At 42.0% G+C, this 23,412-nt stretch overlaps 1 protein-coding gene across 1 annotated transcript in view; it reads right to left on the bottom strand.

The window, feature by feature from the left end:
* The window catches only part of kcnq4 (potassium voltage-gated channel, KQT-like subfamily, member 4), a 789,375-nt gene that overhangs the window by 93,545 nt on the left and 672,418 nt on the right, over positions 1-23,412 (bottom strand). Inside the window, exon 9 of the mRNA XM_043717965.2 lies at positions 12,367-12,519. Within this exon, the coding sequence (XP_043573900.1) occupies positions 12,367-12,519 (153 nt within the window). The remainder of the gene's footprint in view (positions 1-12,366; positions 12,520-23,412) is intronic.

Here is a 23,412-nt window from a genome sequence, read left to right as displayed (position 1 = left end):
AATTCTTATTTAAAATAACTTATTAATTAATAGATAAATTCAATTGGTAAAGTTTTTATGTGTTTTCCTGTGGTCTCTTAGAACCCCAGATGTATTAACCTCCACCTCTGAAGGATGCTCCTTATTTTGTTTGGCACAAGCTTTCCCAATTCAGTTTATAGTTATCTTTAAACATGAAAGTGGAATTGAAGCCAAGGCCAGAAAATTCCTAACTGAATGGCAGAGCAGACTTGAGAAACCATATAGCCTACTCCTGTCCCATGTCATTTTCTTAAAATACAGGAGAATATAGGTGCCATTGTGTTGATGTTATTGGACCATTGGAGTAATCCAGGTGTATGACCTAATACTGCAGTGACATGAGCTCAAATCTCATAACAGTTTAAATGCAATTAATTAATACAAAGGTTGGAATAAAAAGCAAATCTTTAGTAATAATGATCTTGAAACCACAGGATTATTATAAAATCCCAACTCTTTCACTAATATCTGTTTGGGAAGGATATCTGTCATCCTTACCAGTCCTGGCATGAATGTGAGTTCTGATCTACAGCAAACTCTTAACCTCCTCCTGAAATGGTCTAGGAGGTACTCAGTTGTATCAAACAGCTATAGACAAATAAAGACAAAATCTAACAAACCACCCCTCATTGATTGAGTCACCAAGAACAACAAAAGCAAACCTATCCTTGATGACCTTGCAATGTTGTCCTTGTCCACATTTGGGGATTTCTGCCAAAATTGTAAAGCTGTCCCACACTCATTAAGCAACTGCCTGATACATTCATACTTTCAAAATCATATGTAACAATGTGCCAGACACAACCATTTCTGGGACACCCTGTTCTATCATAAGACCAGACCCACTAGAAGCAGTACGGTGCTATGATGTCAGGAGATTTTGAGTTAATGAAAAACTGCTGGACCACAACCCTTGGATTGGTCGAATGAGTAGTTATATAGTTACAAATTTTTAAGTGCAGAGCAGCCAGAACTGGCAAAATTAAAATACCTCTCTCCTTCTCCACGTCTGACTGAAAACACAAAACAAACCAAGAAAGCTTAAAAGAAAAAAGAATTAATAAAAAAAAAAATCCAAATCCATCACATCAACTATCGAGTGAAGAACAACAATTGCTTTACAGTGTGTCATCAGTGCTGAAAACAAAAGAAACTACGAGATATCATTGAACCCACCTTGGGAAGTGGAGTTTGAATCTTCAGAATTTTGATCCCTGTCTACGTGTTTTCTATTCATAATGACTATGTCATACTGTCTGTCTTTAACATGCATGAGCGTGTGTGAGGGTTATAAGGGTATATATAGCTATATAATTCTTTGAGGAAGTAACAAAGTTGATTGATGAGGAAAGGGCTGTAAATGTCATATACATGGACTTTAGTAAGGCATTTGATAAAGTTCCCCATGGCAGGCTGATGGAGGAAGTTGCATGGGGTCCAGGGTGTCCTAGCTAGATGGTTGGAGAACTGGCTGAGCAACAGGAGACAGAGAGTAGTAGTGGAAGGGAGTTTCTCAAAATGAAGAACTGTGACCAGTGGTGTTCCACAGGGATCCATGCTGGGACTACTGTTGTTTGTGATGTACATAAATGATCTGGAGGAAGGTATAGGTGGCCTGATTAGCAAGTTTGGAGATGACACCTAAATTGGTGGAGTAGCAGATAGTGAAGAGGACTGTCAGGGAATGCAGCAGAATATAGACAGAATGGAGAGTTGAGCAGAAAGAGTTCAATCCAGGCAAATGCGAGATGTTGGAAGATCCAATTCAAGAGCAAACTATATGGTAAATGGAAAAGCTCTGGGAAAATTGATGTACAGAGAGATCTGGGTGTTCACGTCCATTGTAATCTGAAGGTGGCAACTCAGGTCAGTAGAGTGGTCAAGAAGACATTAGGCATGCTTTCCTTCATCGGATGGGGTATAGACTACAAGAGTGGGCATGTCATGTTACAATTGTCTCAGACTTTGGTTTGGCCACAGTTGAAAGACTACGTACAGTTCTGGTTGTCACATTACCAAAAGGATGTGGATACTTTGGAGAGGGTGCAGAAAAGATTCACCAGGATGTTGCATGGTATGGAGGGCGCTAGCTATGAAGACATGTTGAGTAAATTAGGACTATTTTCATTAAAAAGATGAAGGTTGAGGGGGGAACCTGCTTGAGCTCTACAAAATCATGAGAGGTATAGACAGGGTGGATAGCAAGAAGCTTTTTCCAAGAGTGGGGGACTCAATTACTAGGTGTCACGAGTTCAAGGTGAGAGGGAAGAAGTTTAAGGGAGATATGCATGAAAAATGTTTTACACAGAGGGTGGTGGGTACCTGGACCGTGTTACCAGCAGAGGAAGTAGAGGCCGTCATGATAGCTTCATTTAAGATGTATCTAGACAGATACATGAATGGGCAGGGAGCAGAGGAATACAGGAAAACAGGCAACAGGTTTAGATAAAGGATCTGGATCGGTGCAGGCTTGGAGGACCAAAGGGCCTGTTCCTGTGCTGTAATTTTCTTTGTTCTTTGAATAAGCAATGATTAATCAAGGATAATCACAATGACAGAAAATCATTATTGACAGTTTTGAATTTTTTGAGGACGTGACCATGTGTGTATGAGGGTAGTAATGTATTTCTTGGACTGCAATAAGGCTGTTGATGAAATATCACTTGGGAGATTGGTCAAGGAGGTAAGAACCCATGGAATCCAAAGCAATCTGGCAAATTGGATCCAAAATTGGCTCAATGGTCGAAAGCAAAAGATGAGGACCAATGGCTCTTTTTGTGACTGGAAGCCTGTCTTCAGTGGCATAACATAGTGCTGAGTCCTTTGCTGTTACATGAATGATCTGGACATGAAATTGGGAGGTTTGAGCTGTAAGTTCACAGATGACACATGTTGGACTCTATGAGCAATGGCAACACACACCCCACACCTATGCTATTTGGCATCCAAAATGTGCAGAACCCAGAAGGGCACATTTCCAATCAGATTAGAGGATGCTTTTGCACCTTATACTGCACTGGTGCATCAGTGTAATTCTGCAGTAAAGACTCTTGCACCAGCTCATGGACATGATCAGGCTGTATCTCCATGCTCTTTGCTTGCTGTCAAAGCGTTCACTCACACTGAGCCTACCTGGATAGTGGCATCAACCCCTTCTTGGTTTGCCTTGCCTTGTTTTTCTCAAATTGCCTCTCAGCCAGAGATAACAGGTTCATATTCCTACTGTCTTGCCATGCCATTTAGCGCAGACTCAAAGCTAGAGTGTTAGCCACAGTTGCCAGCAGCCCTCAGTCCAATCAAGGGGATAGCCTTTGTTCAGGGGATCCTGGCATGGTAAGTCAAGGGTAGCCTCATGTACTAGTCCAGGGGCTGCTTGGGCAATCTAAATCAGGATCCTCTGCTGTTAAAGGGTGAGGAGCCAAGTAACGGTTTGCATATCACCCAAATTGACTATTTCTGTCCTGCTGTGGTCTGCTTTGCTCCTTGGGGCAAGTAAGGGTGAATGTGGGGGATCTTCATGCATTAGCAAGAATGGTAAAGAATGAGCCTTGGTGGGAGGTGTGTAAAGTAACAGATGGTGGCATTTATACTGGCGGAATTGAGAAAGACATTGACCTTCTTCCTGCAATGTTGCACATTCCTCCAGATAGCTGAGACTGCACTGAACAAGGTGGCAATCTCAGGCTAGGCTGGCATGTTGTGGTGTCAGGACCTTCACTGCTGATCCTGGGGGAAGAGGACATTTTACATTCGCACTACCCTGTCCAACAAAAATTAAAAATCACACAATACCAGGTTATAGTCCAACAGGTTTAATTAGAAGCACACTAGCTTTCGGAGCGTCACTCTTTTATCAGGTGATAGTGGAGGGCTCAATCCGAACACACAGAATTTATAGCAAAAATTTACAGTGTGATGTAACTGAAATTATACATTGAAAGATTGATTGTCTGTTAAGTCTTTCATCTGTTTGAATACCATGATAGTTTCACTTCTTTCATGTGTAAATCACAAAACCTTTTTTTTAAAAAGTTGCATTCCCAGGTTAGCTGTTAACAATGGGTGATAGCTAGACAATATGTTGAAGGTGTTAGCCCCCTGTGTTCTCTGTCTATGCCATGATGTTTAGATTGATTCTAATCTAAAGAGTGAGATAACGGAGTTTTATATGAATTCATGCAGTTTTTGAGCTCAGAGTTTTACATGAATGCATGCAGTTTTTGAGCAAACTACAATGTAACCCTGCAAGTACAAATTGACCCCACAAAATATATGTGTGCATGTGGGTCTTTGTCTGCCTATGTGTGTGTGTCTGTCTGGGTTGGGGGTTGTGAGTGTGAGAAAGTGTATGTGTGTGTGTGTAGTGAGTGCAGAGTGTCTTAAGTCTGTGAGGGGGTGCATGTGTGAGTGTGGGAGTGTGTGTGACTGTAAGGGTGCGTGTGGGTGTCTGTGTGCGCATCTGTGTATATGTGTGTATGTGTGTATAGGAGTGCCTGTGTGAAACACCCACACACACCCTTACAGACACACACACTCCCACACGCACTCCCTCACAGACTTAAGACACTCTACACTCACTACACACACATACACTTTCTCACACTCACAACCCCCAACCCAGACAGACACACACACATAGGCAGACAAAGACCCACATGCACACTCCTTGAGCGACCTTGGTAAGATATGGTAAGGAATTTCATTTGGCCTTGTAGCAATATTTCACTCCATTAAATGCGATTTGCAGGCATTGCATTAGAGGACATGAGGTCTCTCTTTCCTGAGAGTGCAATGGGGACAGTGGAGGATCTGGGTTGGCAAACCATTGCTGTTGGTATGTGGGTTTGAGACAGCAAAAGAGACCCATTAGACCTACATTGAGTAAAAGAACTCCAGAATACAGGAGAGTACATACCCTGGAAAGTACACCTACATCTGGTCTGGAACAGTTAAATTGCTTAGCAACATCTAAATCAAAGCCAACTGAAATAAACATCTGCTTAAATAGTCACCCAGTCCTAATGGAGGTCGATAGTGGTGCAGCCATTTCAATGATCATAGAACTAGTCTTTAACAAAATTTGTTCTGAACTCCAACTTTTAAGTTTGCACAAGAGAACCTATACCTGGGAACATTTACAAATTAAGAGTACAACTTTGGTTTTGGTTTTTCATGAGAAGCAGCTGGTTCAGTTACCACTGATTGTCATAAAAAGGCTCGGGCCAAAGCTTGATGGGGCGAAATTTCTTGAGGTTCATCTCGACTGGTTAAAACTTTTTCGATTAGAAAATGGCTGCCTCAGTGAAGTCCAAATTAAATATATGCAGGTTTGTCAGGAATGTCTAGGGACTATCAAAGGAGCTAAGGCCACCTTGCATGCTGACCAGGAAGCAAGTCCACAATTTTTCAAGACCTGCCCAGGAGCCATTTGCCTGATAGGCAAAAGTAGAGGCAGAAATCAGAAGGCTGGAAAACAAAAGAATTATCAAACCAGTTTGCGGAATGGGCAGCATTGGTCATATCAACTGTCAAGCCGGATGGGTCAGTTCGCCTTTGTGGCTGACTCTTAACTGTCTTGTGAAATGTCAGTTCAAATGTAATGAGGAATGGGAAACAAAAGCATTCACATTATATAAAAGAACAAAGAAAAATGTGCAGTCTCACCAATACCTTGCTTAGTTATAGTAAGACTGCCCTTTTTCTACCCCTTCCACTTGTAGAAAAGACCAACTTCCCATTTACTCTCCTGGTTACTTATTGTAGCTACACGTTAACCTTTTGTGCTTGTGTACAATGACACCCAGATCCCACTGTATTGCAGCATTCTGTAATCTCTCTGTTTAAATAATGTTTATTCTTCGTGCCAAAGTGGACATCCTCTCACTTTCCACATTATACTCCATCAGATTTTTCCTACTCACTGGATGTATATTCTTTTGCATCTGATTTATTGAAGCCTCTCACAAATTACTTTCTTTCATATCCTTGTGTCAGGAGCAAATATTACAATCTAATAGGTCCCTTTATTCAAATCATTAACATAAATTGCAATTCCGGGTCCTTAAAGGGGAGGGGGAGCAGCCCGAAGTCGTGGTCCACATTGGCACCAATGACATAGGTAGGAGGAGGGCTGAGGATGTTAGGCAGGCTTTCAGGGAGCTAGGTTGGAAGCTCAGAGTTAGAACGAACAGAGTTGTTGTCTCTGGCTTGTTACCCGTGCCACGTGATAGAGAGTCGAGGAATAGGGAGAGAGAACATTTAAATGCGTGGCTACAGGGATGGTGCAGGAGGGAGGGATTCCGGTATTTGGATAACTGGGGTCCTTTCTGGGGAAGGTGGGACCTCTATAAACAGGATGGTCTGCACCTGAACCTGAGGGGCACCAGTATCCTTGGTGGGAGGTTTGCTAATGCTCTTGGGGGGGGGTTTAAACTAACTCTGCAGGGGCATGGGAACCCAGACTGTAGCTTTAGGGTGCAGGACCTGGAGTGGAGGGAGGTTTGGAACATGGCATCAATTTCAAAGGAGGGTGCCTGTAAACAGGAAAGTGGATTGAAGTGTGTATACTTCAATGCAAGAAGTATACGAAATAAGGTAGGTGAACTTGCAGCGTGGGTTGGTACCTGGGACTTCGATGTTGTGGCTATTATGGAGACATGGGTAGAACAGGGACAGGATTGGCTGTTGCAGGTCCCAGGGTTTAAATGTTTTAGTAGGGTCAGAGGTGGGGGTAAAAGAGGGGGAGGTGTGGCATTGCTTGTCAAAGATAGTATTACAGCTGTGGAAAGGACGATGGATGAAGACTCGCCATCTGAGGTAGTTTGGGCTGAGGTTAGGAATAGGAAAGGTGAGCTCACCCTGTTAGGAGTCTTTTACAGGCCTCCTAATAGTCCTAGAATTGTAGAAGAAAGGATTGCGAGGATGATTCAAGAGAAGACTGAAAGTAATAGGGTGGTTGTTATGGGGGACTTTAACTTTCCTGATATTGATTGGGAAAGCTATAGCTCAAGTTCGTTAGATGGGTCAGTGTTTGCCCATTGTGTGCAGGAGGGTTTCCTGACACAATATGTAGATAGGCCAACAAGAGAGGAGGCCATACTGGATTTGGTTCTGGGTAACGAACCAGGCCAGGTGTTAGAATTAGAGGTCGGTGAGCACTTTGGGGACAGTGACCACAATTCGGTGACTTTTACTCTAGTGATGGAGAGGGATAAGTGTGCACTACAGGGCAAGAGTTATAGCTGGGGGCAGGGAAATTATGATGCGGTGAGGCATGACTTAGGATGTGTGGCTTGGAAAAGTAAGCTTCAAGGCAAGGGCGTAATTGATATGTGGAGCTTGTTCAAGGAGCAACTATTGAGTGTCCTTGATAAGTATGTACCTGTCAGGCAGGGAGGAAAGGGTCGTGTGAGGGAGCCGTGGTTTAATAAGGAATTGGAATCCCTTGTTAAATGGAAGAAGGCAGCCTATGTAAAGATGAGGCGTGAAGGTTCAATTGGGGCGATTGAGAGTTATAAGGTAGCCAGGAAAGACCTGAGGAGAGAGCTAAGAGCAGCAAGGAGGGGACATGAAAGGTCCTTAGTTGGTAGGATTAGGGAAAACCTTAAGGCTTTCTATAGGTATGTCAGGAATAAAAGAATGACTAGGGTAGGAATAGAGCTGAAAATGTGTTGCTAGAAAAGCGCAGCAGGTCAGGCAGCATCCAGGGAACAGGAGAATCGACGGTTTGGGCATAAGCCCTTCTTCAGGAAGGGCTTATGCCCAAAACGTCGATTCTCCTGTTCCCTGGATGCTGCCTGACCTGCTGCGCTTTTCTAGCAACACATTTTCAGCTCTGATCTCCAGCATCTGCAGTCCTCACTTTCTCCTCCTAGGGTAGAAATAGGTCCAGTCAAGGATAGTAGTGGGAAATTGCGTGTGGAGGCTGAAGAAATTGGGGAGACACTGAATGAATACTTTTTGTCAGTATTCACTCAGGAACAGGACATTGTTGTCGATGTGAATACTGAGTCACAATTAAGTAGAATGGATAGCTTTGAGGTATGTAGAGAAGAGGTGTTGGAAATTCTGGAAAGGGTGAAAATAGATAAGTCCCCTGGGCCTGATAGCATTTATCCTAGGATTCTCTGGGAAGCAAGGGAGGAGATTGCAGAGCCATTGGCCTTGATTTTTATGTCCTCGTTGTCTCCAGGAGTAGTGCCAGAAGATTGGAGGCTAGCAAATGTGGTTCCCTTGTTCAAGAAGGGGAGTAGGGATAACCCTAGTAACTATAGGCCGGTGAGTCTCACTTCTGTTGTGGGCAACGTCTTAGAGAGAATTGTAAGGGATAGGATTTATGAACATCTGGATAGGAATAATGTGATCAAGGACAGTCAGCACGGTTTTGTGAAGGGCAAGTCGTGCCTCACAAACCTTATTGAATTCTTTGAGAAGGTGACTAAGGAGGTGGATGAGGGGGAAGTGGTAGATGTGGTGTATATGGATTTTAGTAAGGCGTTTGATAAGGTTCCCCATGGTAGACTACTGCAAAAAATAGGGAGGTATGGCATTGAGGGTGAGTTGGAGGTTTGGATTAGGAGTTGGCTGGCTGGAAGAAGACAGAGGGTAGTAGTTGATGGCAAAGGTTCATCTTGGAGTGCCGTCACTAGCGGTGTTCCGCAAGGATCTGTTTTGGGACCATTGCTGTTTGTCATTTTTATAAATGACCTGGAGGAGGGGTTAGAAGGTCGGGTGAGCAAGTTTGCGGATGATACGAAAGTCAGAGGAGTTGTAGATAGTGAGGAAGGATGTGGCAGGTTACAGCGGGATATAGATAAGCTGCAGAGCTGGGCAGAAAGGTGGCAAATGGAGTTCAATGTAGCTAAGTGTGAGGTGATTCACTTTGGTATGAGTAACAAAAAGATGGGGTACTGGGCTAATGGTCGGATACTTGGTAGTGTGGATGAGCAGAGGGATCTTGGTGTCCATGTACACAGATCTTTGAAAGTTGCTACCCAGGTAAATAGTGCGGTGAAGAAGGCATATGGCGTACTGGCTTTTATTGGTAGAGGAATTGAGTTCCGGAGTTCTGAGGTCATGTTGCAGTTGTATAAGACTCTGGTGCGGCCACATCTGGAGTATTGTGTGCAGTTTTGGTCGCCATACTATAGGAAGGACGTGGAGGCACTGGAACGGGTGCAGAGGAGGTTTACCAGGATGTTGCCTGGTATGGTAGGAAGATCGTATGAGGAAAGGCTGAGGCACTTGGGGCTGTTTTCATTGGAAAAAAGAAGGTTTAGGGGTGACTTGATAGAGGTGTACAAGATGATTAGGGGTTTAGATTGGGTTGACAGTGAGAATCTTTATCCACGTATGGAGTCAGCTATTACAAGGGGGCATAGCTTTAAATTAAGGGGGGGTAGGTATAGGACAGATGTTAGGGGTAGGTTCTTTACTCAGCGAGTCGTGAGTTCATGGAATGCCCTGCCAGTAGCAGTGGTGGACTCTCCCTCATTATGGGCATTTAAGCGGGCATTGGATAGGCATATGGAGGATAGTGGGCTAGTGTAGGTTAGGTGGGCTTGGATCGGCGCAACATCGAGGGCCGAAGGGCCTGTACTGCGCTGTATTCTTCTATGTTCTAAATAGTTGCAGCCTCAGCACAGATCCCTATGGCACTCCAAAAGTTAACAGTTTGTCCCTCTGAAAATGAGCTACTTATCCTGACTGGAGATCAGATCTGAAAACGTGTTGCTGGAAAAGCGCAGCAGGTCAGGCAGCATCCAAGGAACAGGAGAATCGACGTTTCGGGCATAAGCCCTTCTTCAGGAATCCTGAAGAAGGGCTTATGCCTGAAACGTCGATTCTCCTGTTCCTTGGATGCTGCCTGACCTGCTGCACTTTTCCAGCAACACATTTTCAGTACTTATCCTGATTCCCAGTTTCCTGTTTGTTAGCCAATCCACTAACTATGCTAATATATCATCCACAATGCCACCAGATCTTATCAGCATCTTATTGATTGCTTTCTGGAAATTCACATGCACTACATCACCTGGTTCCCCTTTATCCACCCTACATGCTACTTGCTCGAATAACACTAACAAATGTGTCAAGCATTATTTCCCTTTCATAAAGCTGCATTGACTCTGATTGTATTATGACTTTTGCAAATATCTTACTAATACCTCCTTTATAATGGATTCTACCATTTTCTCAATGACAGATATGAGACTAAGTGGTGTATGGTTCCAGTCATTTTGTCTCCCTCTACTGTGCACTGCAGTCCTGAGTGAAGAGGTTAGCCAGCTGGCCTTGTCCACCAATAAGCTTCCTTTCATTTCTTGTAGTGACTCAAATGTTGAGGTATTGTGGCTGTTGCAAAACAAAAGCAACATGAGTACTTTCAGGATATAAGACAGTGACCATTGTAATTCCTAACTATCATCATATATTACCTGTGATGTTGAGGTGCCAGTGTTGACTGGGGTGGACAAAGTTAAAATTCACACAAAACCAGGTTATAGTCCAACAGGTTTATTTGGAATAACAAGCTACCTGACGAAGGAGCAGCACTCTGAAAGCTTGTACTTCCAAATAAGCCTGTTGGACTATAACCTGTTACGTTTTATATTATCTGGACATCGAAGAAAATAAATTCCTTTTGCTTGTGGTGCATCTTTGAATCTATACGTGTGTTCCACAAAGTGATGCGCATGTGGCTTATGGCACCCTGCCTCATGGGGAAGACTGCAATCATAGTCAAGCAGCATGCTAACTCTGCCTGCTTGTCCCAGGCAAGGTGAAATACGTTATTCTTAGTCATCCTTTCATGGACACTACCGGTGACCTACCTCAGGCAGCAGTGGACGGCAAACTTGGGAGATTTTGTTTATCTGCTCCAGCCTGGAAGTATCCCCAATCCAAAACATTCAATGCCACTGTTACCTTCCCAGCTATTGACAATGCAAACTACATCCTGTTCTGAGGCTACAATTCTACCACCAAGAGATGACAAAAAGCTGCTCCCTCATAGTGCTTAAATTATGGGCACAGTGTAACCAAACGTTGCAACAGAGAGACCTAATTCCATCAGATCAAATGGATTGGAACTGGTGTTCATAGAAAAAGGCCTGATACTAACTGCCCTAATTTCTCAAACAGTTTTAATTTTAGTTAAGTTTAAAATAAAATTAACTTGCTTCTCTCTTGAGCAGGACAGAGTAAAATGTGCAAGATTCTGAACAGATGAAACAACAAGCTCACAATTGTACAATTTTGAATGCAGAAATGCAAATAAAGAGTACAAGGAAACAGTCCAGAATGTTAACAGCAAGCTATAATCAGTCCATCTTGTACAAACATTGATTTTTCAAAAATAAAACACAATTTAACTTAACACAGTAAATATATTTTTCATTGGGGCTGAAAATTTGAAAACATTGCATTACATTCTGTCCTGAATGTACAAACCTGTTCTTCGATGTTTTTTTCCCACTAATGTTAATGAATGGAAGAATGGAAAGAGAAATGAGGATTAATAGTGTGAGATGATAAAAAACAAGTGCACAACTTCTGGGATGAGTGACTGTTGCCTCTTCCAATATTTCCAAACTTCCGTAACATGGCCCCCTACTCCAAGCACCACTTGCTAGTCATGTGAGAGAAGAAATGATTCTCTGCATTTTTGCTGGGATGACATATTAAATGGTCAGTATATGCCTATATTCCAAAAGACTCCTCAATCTGCTGGTTTAATGCCACACAGTGTCCTTGGGGACACATATGAAAACTGCAGTCTTTGCTACAGCATTTGCCTGTTGGAGTTAACTCTCATCACCCATGGAAGGACTAAATGTATATGAACAGTAATCTAAATGTACTTCACATATAACTAGTCTATCGTCAAAGACAGTCAGAAAATATATTTACAGCAGGATCCTGAAGTAATCTTTGACATTTGAATGTTTTCTTCCCTGGTGATAACTCATTGGTCAACATTCCCCAACTGGGAAGAGAAACGGGCAAATTATTCTCAGTCCTCAAACACAGTTAGCTAACATTTTCCTTGAGGAAGCTGTCATCTATCTGGTACTCGTCTTCCGGTATTCTCTTAAAGATTAGAATTCATTGGTTTAGGTAGCATACTGGCATTATCAAGGCATTGCAAAACACTTCTTTCTGGATTCCTTTACCTTAAGACTTACTAAATAAAACAGATAATACAGCTTCTCATCCCATAAGTTGACTTTTAAGTTATACCTGAACAATGAAAACATATGACCATAGCTAGAGGGAAGCATACACATACACACAAATGGAAACAGATGGTAAATTTGGCTTAGGGTAAATATATTTGTCACCTACCTCTCCCCCAAATTACAGGGGGGGACAATTAGTCTTTGACTTGAATGAAATGCATGTATCCGTGGGGATTCTTCTTGTAATTTTTTGCAGTCTGAATTTCTAAGTCCACCATTGCGCCAACGGCTCAGTGATTCAAGCATAATTGCCAGTTCTCTAGAGTTTGGTTTTAACAAATGAAAATGATCATTCCTTTCTGATGCTAAACATTTTGGATTCTCTTAAAGAGACAGTATCTTTTATTTATTTGCATGGTTTAGATTTTGGTGCCCAGGGAAAAGCTGTTCAGGATTTCCTGGCATTACCAGAGGGCCCTGACTAGGATCACACGACAGAGTGGGAACTCGGCCATTTATGTTGGAACAACACTTAGCTTTAACTGAGTAGGAAGTGCTCCCAGCTCTGGAGGCAGTTTTGTCATCTATTTTAGGAAAAAAGGCCTGATGAGCAATATTTTTTATTACAGGAGAGGTTAGACATTTATCTATCTGGCAGTTTGTCATGAGCAGAAAAGAATCTCTAATTAAATACTGGAAAATCAAAGGCATTGACTTAATTTCTAGCACAAACTCTGTACCGTTGCCACTGACTCCATCTCTCTCCCTCATAAAAGTCTGAGGATCAACTAGTCTATTCATAACTTCAATTTCATATTTGTTCCAGGTATCCATCAAAACACAGTAAGTGTCATCACTAAGACTGCCTAATTTCAGCACCAAGCCATTAGCTAATGCAAGCCAATTCAGCTTCTGTTGCTGAAACCTTCATCCATACCTTTATCACCTCTCGACTTGACTATTCTATGTGGCCTCCCACATTCAAACCTCCACAAACTTGATTCAAAAATCTCCTGCCTATGTCCTAAATCATACAAAGTACCATTCCCTTGTCACATGTACTTCAACTAACCTACACTGACTCCCAGCTACGTAACACTTCAAATTTAAAGCTCTCATCCTTGTTTGCAAATCCATTCATGATCCATTCACGGCTTCACCTCTCATCTCTGTAAATCATCCAACCCAAAAACTCCAAATGTCTGTACTACTCCAATTTAGATCTCCTATTTTATTTGCTCCAACAATGGAGGCCATACTTTCGGCTGGTGGGGCACAAAGCTTTTGTATGTCCTACCTAAGCTTCTATGCCTCCTAAAAATTGCTCCTTAAAACTAACCTCTTTGTTTTATATCCATCTGCCTCAATATTATATGTGGTTCAATATTAAATCTTGCTCCTTGGAATGTATTACTATATTAAAGCTGCTATTGTAACACAAGTTACCTGTGTTAACTGTTGTTATTGTGAAGGATCACAACAAAGGCATACATCAGATGTTCGATCTCTTTCACAATTGTGGTGGGAGCAGACTTCATTTGCAGTAATGAGTATTTGAACTCATCATTCTTTTCCTGGGTTCCTTTCCTCCTCTTTCGAATTTGTTAACTTTTGCTATTGGTTGCTAGTGGATAGTTCTCATGCGAAAATTACCAATCAAGGCTTCATAACTGAGGCTTTTCTCCTCATACTCAGTTTCAAGCAAAGATAATTCAGTAGACCTGAAGAAGGGCTTATGCCCGAAACGTCGATTCTCCTGTTCCTTGGATACTGCCTGACCTGCTGCGCTTTTCCAGCAACACATTTTCAGCTCTGATCTCCAGCATCTGCAGCCCTCACTTTCTCTCAAAGATTTTAACCTACTGCGAATCCTCTTACAAGGATGGCTTCCTTGAAGAAGCGCTCTTCCTCCCTCTACAAGGATTTCAGTGAGTCCCTCTCTCACTGCACACCCCAGGTCATCTCCTCTGCACAGAAGCTCTTCAGCCACGTTCTCAAACAGACCCAGATGGCCTCCTTCTTCAAGGACCACAATTTCCCGCCATTCCTGAAGAAGGGCTTATGCCCGAAATGTCGATTCTCCTGTTCCTTGGATGCTGCCTGACCTGCTGCGCTTTTCCAGCAACACATTTTCAGCTAATTCAGTAGACCACCAAGAGTGAGTACACTGGTTGATTCTCCTCTTTCCTAGTGTTGGACCTTTTTGGTCAGTTATAGTCTTCACTATGCAATCCCAACAAATAACCAGAAACAGAACCTGCAGACTTCCAAGACACAGTCAGTACCACAATCACTGGCATCCACTGAAACACTAAGTTAGAAGTAGACGTTCAAACTTAAATAAAAACTCTATTCACAAGTTCAGCTCCTGAATAGTTCCAGCTGTTCAGCAATGTGAGGAGAGTCCCTGGGCACACTGGCAATTGGAAGCATCATTGAAGCAGAAAAATATCTCATCAGGTACACTACAATCCAACAATTTCTGCTGGTGAATTAGTTGCTAATGGACACTACAATATAAAAAGAATGGAAAGTTTAGAAAAAGATTTGGACAAAGGGAACCAGGCAAGACTGCTGCAAAAAACCCTTTATCTCTGTTTTTCTTTCACATCTTGGTCACACAATGGTTCAAATTAGGGGGGCTCTCACTGCATCAGAGAGCAGACCTGCCTTTTGCTAAATGGAGAATTTCTAGTCATCTTGAGTTAATTACTGGTGCTACTAGATAAGTCATCCCACAGAGGATTTGGTCACATAAGCCTAGTCATGTCTAGCTTCAGTGACAGATCCGTGACATCTGGAAAGTAGTAGCCTTGTTGTGGGGTGGTGGTGGGGGGGCTAGTTTATAAGCATTGAAGCATGCTACATCAAGCTGAAAGGAAATGCACTGCACAGCACCTTTGAAAGCTAGAGGCATTTCTCCTACCAATAAATGAAAATTAATGGGTCAGAAGCACTGTAACAGACTGAATGAGATTGATTGAGTTCAACAATTTTTATGCTAATTCTAAAACAATTCTCACCCAAAGTTTGCTGAATCCACAAAGAAGATACTGTCACTTTAATCCGTAAAAAGGAAACAAAACATAAACTGAATTTTTAGCTTCTCAGGTTCTGAAGTTTATGTGAGCATATCAGTGAAAGCATTCAGAGTGAGTAGTACTTGTCTGGTGCTTTGCAAAGCATTTGGTGAAGTACAGCTGCCAGGTAGGAGACAAATACTATTTGACCTTTGTGAAGTGATTTAATTTGAGCTATGGTATAATTTCCCTGTTTTCCCAGAGTAGCTTTGGAAAATGAGGAAAAGAACCAATAGATTCTAAATTATTTTCTAATTATGCAGTAAAATGAGGATAGCCACAAGGTGAAGCACAACAGAAGTAGACAGTGCGTGAGTGAAAGAGAGAGAGAGAGAGGGACTTGTACAGAGAGAAAGATGGGAAGAGAGGAGGAATGAGATTTGAAATTGATAAGGTCATGGTGCTCACAAAAACAGAATTAAGTTTTAGATGGAATTATTTTAGATTTCACGATCCACCCCTCAAACTTCTCCATCATCCAAACTAACTATTATAGCTAACTGGCATTATGTGATCAACATGAGATTTTTTTTTCAGCCCTTACTTTGCAATCTGGAAGTATTCACTGCAACACATTGTAGAAAATGGTGCTAAACACCCTCAGCAAGTTAATTAGTCCTCTATTATTTTATGGGATAAGATATTTAATGCAGAGAATAAAGATATATTTTCTTTTTGAGCTAGCAATAAAACAATATTGCAAAGCAAATAAATAGACAAGCTCCTTTGACCAATTTGAAACTGAAACATCTTGGTGGGGCACATTTATACAGATTCACCTGCATCAAGTCAAAAATGCTTGTATAATGTAGGCATTCATATGCATTTTAGAGCATTTAGTTGGACTGAATTTTCTTCACCCTCATTAATCTAACTCATTGTTGGAAAATATGATTCCTTTTTGGCCAAGGTTTAATCAATTTATGTATTCCAGGGAACAACGATGAATGATCCATAAAACACAGATATGTTCCTGCTCCCTGGGAAATACAGAGCGAATTGATCATCAAATGATGCCGCTATGCAATTCAGCTTGATTACTATAAGTGACAGCTATAATGACGACAGACTGCTTGCTGATTCTGAAGCATGTGGCTCCAAAGAAAAATGAAAACTGAGGGGGAAAGTAAAGGAATTTGGGGAATAGGGTGAGAATTAGAAGAGATATAGAGCAGGAATAGTTGAACTTTCAGCTGAACAATTCAGGAAGGAACTTCTCATGCAGCAAAGGCTGGGACTGAAAGTAGAAAAATGTTTAGTCACACTGAGCACATGATACAGGAGAACATGAAGGAGACAGTAACACCACGTAATTACTGGGATGGAGATATGCAGATGTTATAGTGCAGCAAAGCACCCAGAACAGTCTCATAAGGTGAACACTGGGGTACAATGTCAACTTGCAGACCAGGTTCTGTAGCAGAATTATAATGCAGAATTAGTAAATATTTTCCATTTAAACCACATGACCACTCAAAAGTATATAAAAACGTTATTTTGTTGTTGTTCTAAAATTTGAAAACAAATTGCAAAAACCACTATTGTTTCCTATTGCTAAGTGTTACGTCCATATGCAAGTCAACAAAGCACTTTGCTCTAGTGACAATATAGTGGCTCGAGACCATGCATAGCCCCTGAGCCAAAGACTCAGAAATTCAATTATTTTTGCACTGACATTTCTTATTTGCTGGATTAACTGATTTGACTTTTGTGCAGTTGAAAATTTGGAAATTATACTATTATTTCTGTTTTATTAATGGATAAAACCCAAATTTGGGTACCAAGCTCAGTTAATGGTAACATTAATTAATTTTTTGTGCAATCTTAAAAGTGAAAAGCTTGGGCATCCTGATATAACCCTATTCTGTTAGGTCCAAATTCTCAAATTCATGTGTTTTATAATAGTTTGAGAGTTCAGAGAAAACTCTTGCATCATTCCCCATGAAACTACCTTCTCCCTACATTACTCACCTTGGCCTGGGTCACTTCATGATTCTAAGAGTCTGGTAGCTGTTTCTCCTGAATGGCCATGGCCTCCACTGGGGCACTGCTAAGTTCTGATTGGCCAAACCCCAGATAAATGAGTACAATTTTCATCCCTTGTGGAAAGGTGCAGTTGCACTGCAGGAGTTCAGAGGAGGTTCATAGATTGATTTCAGAGATGAGGGGGGTTGTTTATTAAAGAGAGATTGAGCAATTTAGAAGAATTAGAAGACCATTAAGAATAATGAGCGATCTAAGTGAGGTTTATAAGGTGCTGCAGGAATTGACAAAGTAGACATAGAGAAGATGTTCCCTCACATGAGACAATCTAGAAGGAGATGTCATTGTGTTAGGATAAGGGGAGCAGATTTAAGACAGAGATAAGGAGAATTTACTTCTTATAAGAGATTGTGAACCTGTGGAATTTGCTATCTCAGAATATGGTAGATAGAGTCATAGGGATGTACAGCACGGAAACAGACCCTTCGGTCCATTTGTCCATGCCGACCAGATATCCCAACCCAATCTAGTCCCACTTGCCAGCACCTGGCCCATATCCCTCCAAACTCTTCCTGGTCATATACCCATCCAGATGCCTTTTAAATGTTGCAATTGTACTAGCTGAGAACCACTTCCTCTAGCTGTTCATTCCATACACATACCACCCTCTGCGTGAAAAAGTTGCCCCTTAGGTCCCTTTTATATCTTTCCCCTCTCACCCTAAAACTATGCCCTCTAGTTCTGGACTCCCGCACCCCAGGGAAAAGACTTTGCCTATTTATCCTATCCATGCTCCTCATGATTTTGTAAACCTCGATAAGGTCACCCCTCAGCCTCTGACGCTCCAGGGAAAACATCCCCAGCCTGTTCAGTCGATTCCTATAGCTTAAATCCTCCAACCCTGGCAACATCCTTGTAAATCTTTTCTGAATTCTTTCAAGTTTCACAACATCTTTCCGATAGGAAGGAGACCGGAATTGCATGCAATATTCCAAAAGTGGCCCCCTAACCAATATTCTGTAAAACTACAACATGACCTCCCAACTCCTGCACTCAATACTCTGACCAATAAAGGAAAGCATACCAAACGCCTTCTTCACTATTCTTTCTAGCTGCGACTCTACTTTCAAGGAGCTATGAAACTGCACTCCAAGGTTTCTTTGTTCAGCAACACTCCCTAGGACCTCACCATTAAGTGTATAAGTCCTGTTAAGATTTACTCTCCCAAAATGCAGCACCTCGCATTTACCTGAATTAAACTCCATCTGCCACTTCTTAGCTCACTGTCCCATCAGATCAAGATCCTGTTGTAATCTGAGGTTACCTTCTTCGCTGTCCATGACACCTCCAATTTTGGTGTCATCTGCAAACTTACTAACTATACCTCTTATGCTCACATCCAAATCATTTATATAAATGACAAAAAGTAGTGGACCCAGCACCTATCTTTCTGGCACTCCACTGGTCACAGGTCTCCAGTCTGAAAAACAACCCTCCACCACACCCTCTGTCTTCTACCTTTGAGCCAGTTCCGTATCCAAATAGCTAGTTCTCCATGTATTCCATGAGATCTAACCTTACTCACCAGGGGGATCCTTGTCAAACGCCTTAATGAAGTCCATATAGATCACATCTACCACTCTGCCCTCATCAATCCTCTTTGTTACTTCCTCAAAAAACTCAATCAAGTTTGTCAGACATGATTTCCCATGCACAAGCCATGTTGACTATCCCTAATCAATCTTTGCCTTTCCAAATACATGTACATCCTGTCCCTCAGGATTCTCTCCAACAACTTTTCCACCACCGATGTCAGGCTTACCAGTCTATAGTTCCCTAACTTGTCCTTACCACCTTTCTTAAACAGTGGCACCACGTTTGCCAACCTCCAGTTTTCCGTCACCTCACCTATGACTATCGATGATACAAATATTTCAGTAAAAGATGCTGAGACATTGAGTAATTTTGAGGAGATAGATAGATTTTGATTAGTAATAGGTTGATGGATTATGGAGAGTAGGCAGGAAAGTGGAGTTGAGGCCAAGATGAGATTAATGATGATTGTATCAAATGGTGAAACAAGCTCAAGGGGCTGAAATAGATATATCTGCTCCTAGTTCTTGTGTCCTAAACCATTTATGCCTATAGTTTTGATTCCAGGGGAATACTTACTGGTAGCTAGTGATGTATGGGCCTTCCTAAAAACAGGCAAGGGAAATCTTTCTCAAAGTCTGTGGCCAACAGGTGAGATCTCAGTTTCCTCAGCACGATTCTGCCCAGGATGAGCAGTGCAAGCTGAAAATCTGATCTTCATAGAATCTCTTTAATGCAGAAAGAGGCCTTTCGGTCCATGAAAGAGCATCCCACAGAGACCCAACCAATTCCCTATAACCCCTACATTTATCATGGCCAATCCAACTTGCCTGCATACCTTTGAACTGTGAAAGGAAACTGAAGACATGGTAGAAACTCACACAGACACAGGGAGAACGTGCAAACTCCACACAGACAGTCGCCCAAGGCTGAAAGTGAACTGGGGGTCCCTGACACTCTTAGGCAGCAGTGCTAATCACTGTGTTACTATGTTGTTGTGCCACACTCTTACTTGCATAAATTACAGTATTCCACTGGGAATGTGTGACATCCTCAGAAAATATTTAGTTTTCAACAGAATGCTTTTGTGCATTGTCAAGGAAACTGAATACAAAAATAGTGGGGATTATTCTTCACTTCTGCAGGGCACTTGTGAGAACACATCTGGAGTATTGTGTGCAGTGTGTGTCACTTATTTAAGGAAGAACATAAATGTATTGGAGGCAGATCAGACAAATTGGGGCAGAAGACGGTTGCAAAGGGGGAGTTGGTTAAGAATGAGATAACAAAAAGGTCAGAGACAGTATGTTCCTGTTAATGTGAAGGGCAAGGTGTTAGGTGCAGGAAATGCTGGATGACTGGAGAAATTGAGACTCTGGTCAAGAAAATGGAAGCATATATTAGGTATAGACAGACTGGATCGAGTAAATCCCTAGAAGAGTATAAGGGCAGTAGGAGTATAATTAAGATGGACATGAGGATTGCAAAAAGGGGACTTGAGATACCTTTGGCAAATAGAGTTAAGGAGAATACAGAGAGGTTCTATAAATATATTAAGGGCGAAAGAATAACCAGGGAGAAAATAGGGCTCGTTGAAGATCAATGTGGTTATCTGTGTGAGGAGCCATAGGAGATACCAAACAAATGTTTTGCCTCAGTATTTACTATGTAGGAGGACAAGGAAGTTAGGGAATTTTGGAAAATAAATAGTGATGTCTTGTAAAGAGTCCATATTACAGAAAAGGAGATGCTGGAGGTCTTAAAGACGCATAAAGGTAGATAAATTCCGGGGACTAGATCAGATTTGGATTTCTGGTCAGTGTGGATGAATCATAGAGTCACACAGCATGGAAAGTGACCCTTCACTCCAATCAGTCCATGCCAACCCTAATCCCAAACCAAACTAATCCCACCTCCCTGTGCTTAGCCCATATCCCTCCAAACATTTTTTATTCATACATTTATCGAAATGTCTTTCAAACGTTCAAATGTACCTGAATCCACCACTTCCCCTGGAAGTGCCACACATGAACACTCTCTGTGCAAAACAATTGCCCCTCATGTCTTTTTTAAATCTCTCTCCTCTCACCTTAAAAGTATGCTCCCTAGTCTTGAACTCACTCACACTAGGGAAATGGCACCTGCCATTCACCATCCCAATCTGACCTAATCTCATTTGCCAGCATTTGGCCTATATCCCTCTAAACCATTCCTAATCATATACACCCCCAATGCCTTCTAAACGTTGCAATTACACCGCCTCTACCACTTCCTCTGGCAGTGTTCCATACACAAACTACCCGGTGCATGAAAATGTTATCCCACGGGTCCTTTTTAACTCTTTCCCCTCTTACCTTAAACATATGTCATCTAGTTTTTGACTCGCACACCCTAGGAAAAAGACCAATGGCTATTAACCAAGGCCCTCATGCCTTTATAAATGCATAAGCTGGACTGAAGGGTCTGTTTCCATGCTGTATGATTCAATGACTCTCAGGCTTACTCAACTAATGTCTGTAATGGGCAGGTAGTCTTATGAGAGAAGGTTGGACAGGGTCGTTTTGTACACATTGGAAGATTAAGAGGAGACTTGATTGAAATATACAGGATTCTGAGGGGGTTTCAAAACATAGATTTGGGAAGAAAACTTCCTCATGTGAGAGAATCTAGATGAAAATGTGAAAATGGTCACCTTTGAAGTCAGAAATGAAGAGAACTTATTTGTCTCACAGGAATGTATAATGAGGCAGACTTGATTAGGGTGTTTAACGTGAAGGAACTCTGGGGGCAGAGACAATATATGAACAAATTCACCTTGCAGTTTGAGAGGGAGAAATTGGAATCAGATGTATTGGTATTACAACTGGGGAAAGGTAACTACAAAGTCATGAAGGAGGAGCTGGCTTTGAGGCAGGTTGGAAGTGGACCCTGGCAGCAAGACAGTGGAGCAGGAGTGGCAGGAGTTTCTGAGGATAATTTGGGAAGCATAGCTGAAATTCATCCCAAGGAAAAAGTAACATAAAAAGAGGAGCACGAGGTAATCAGGACTAACAAGAGCAGTAAACAACAGCATAAAAGTAAAAGAAAAATCACACAATGTGGTTAAGATTAATGGGAAGTCAGAGGACTGGGAAGCTTTTAAAAATCAGCAGAGGGCAACCAAGAAAAGCAATCAGTGGAGATGATGAAATATAAGGGCAAGCAATAATAGGAAACAAAGAAATGGCGGAGGACTGAATCGGTACTTTGCATCAGTCTTCATGGTGAAAGACACTAGTAGCACATGAGAAGGTTACGAATGTTGGTCAGCGAATGGGCCCAGTATGGACTCGTGGCAGTCGGTGAGTAGGCCCAACGTAGGCTCGAGTGGGCCCAGCAGGGAAACCCACAGTGGCGGTGGACAGATGAGACCAACTTAGAGCCAACTTAACCTTCATCACTTAACCTTCATCTCTCTAATGAAACAGCCTCAAGATCTCAGCCTTTTCTCATAAGACCTTCCCTCCATACCAGGCAACATCTTGGTAAATCTCTGCACACTCTCCAACGCTTCCACATCCTTCCTATAATGTGGTGACCAGAACTGTATGCAATACTCCAAGTCCGGCCGCACGAGAGCTTTGTACAGCTGCAACATGACCTCGTGGCTCCGAAACGCAAACCCTCTACCAATAACGCTAATACACTGTATGCCTTTTTAACAACCCTCTCAACCTGGGTGGCAACTTTCAGGGATCAATGCACATGCACACAGAGATCTCTCTGCTCATCTACACTACCAAGAATCTTACCATTTGCCCAGTACTCTGCATTCCTGTTACTCCTTCCAAAGTGATTCAACTCACACTTTTCCACATTAAACTCCATTTGCCACTTCTCAGCCCAGCTCTACAGTTTATCCATGTCCCTCTGTAACCTGCAACATCCTTCTGCACTGTCCACGACTCCACCGACCTTAGTGTCATCCGCAAATTTACTAACCCATCCTTCCATGCCCTCATCCAAATCATTTATAAAAATGACAAACAGCAGTGGCCCCAAAACAGATCCTTGCGGTACACCACTAGTAACTAAACTCCAGGATGGACATTTCCCATTAACAACCACCCTCTGTCTTTTTTCAGCTAGCCAATTTCTGATCCAAATCACGAAATCACCCTCAATCCCATGCCTCCATATTTTCTGTAATAGCCTACCATGGGGAATCTTTTCTAGCGCTTTATTGAAATCCACATACAACACATTAACCACTTACCCTCATCCACCTGTTTGGTCACCTTCTCAAAGAACTCAATAAGGTTTGTGAAGCACAAATTACCGTTCCCAAAACCATGTTGACTATCCCTAATCAAATTATTCCTTTCTAGATGATCATAAATCCTATCTCTTATAATCTTTCCAAAACTTTGCCCACAAGAGAAGTAAGGGTCATTGGTCTATAATTACAAGGGTTTTCGCTACTCACCTTCTTAACCAAGGGGACAACATTTGCTATTGTCCTATGAAAACATAAAGATCAAAGCCAAAGACTCTCCTCCCTAGCTTCCCAGAGAGTC

This window comes from Chiloscyllium plagiosum, unplaced genomic scaffold, assembly GCF_037043375.1.
Source record: "Chiloscyllium plagiosum isolate Xiang-an unplaced genomic scaffold, Cpla_swu_hap1 HiC_scaffold_30, whole genome shotgun sequence".
In the NCBI taxonomy this organism is placed as follows: Eukaryota; Metazoa; Chordata; class Chondrichthyes; order Orectolobiformes; family Hemiscylliidae; genus Chiloscyllium; species Chiloscyllium plagiosum.
Note: the sequence above shows the minus strand (reverse complement) of the source record. Positions and strands in the feature narration are given on the sequence as shown.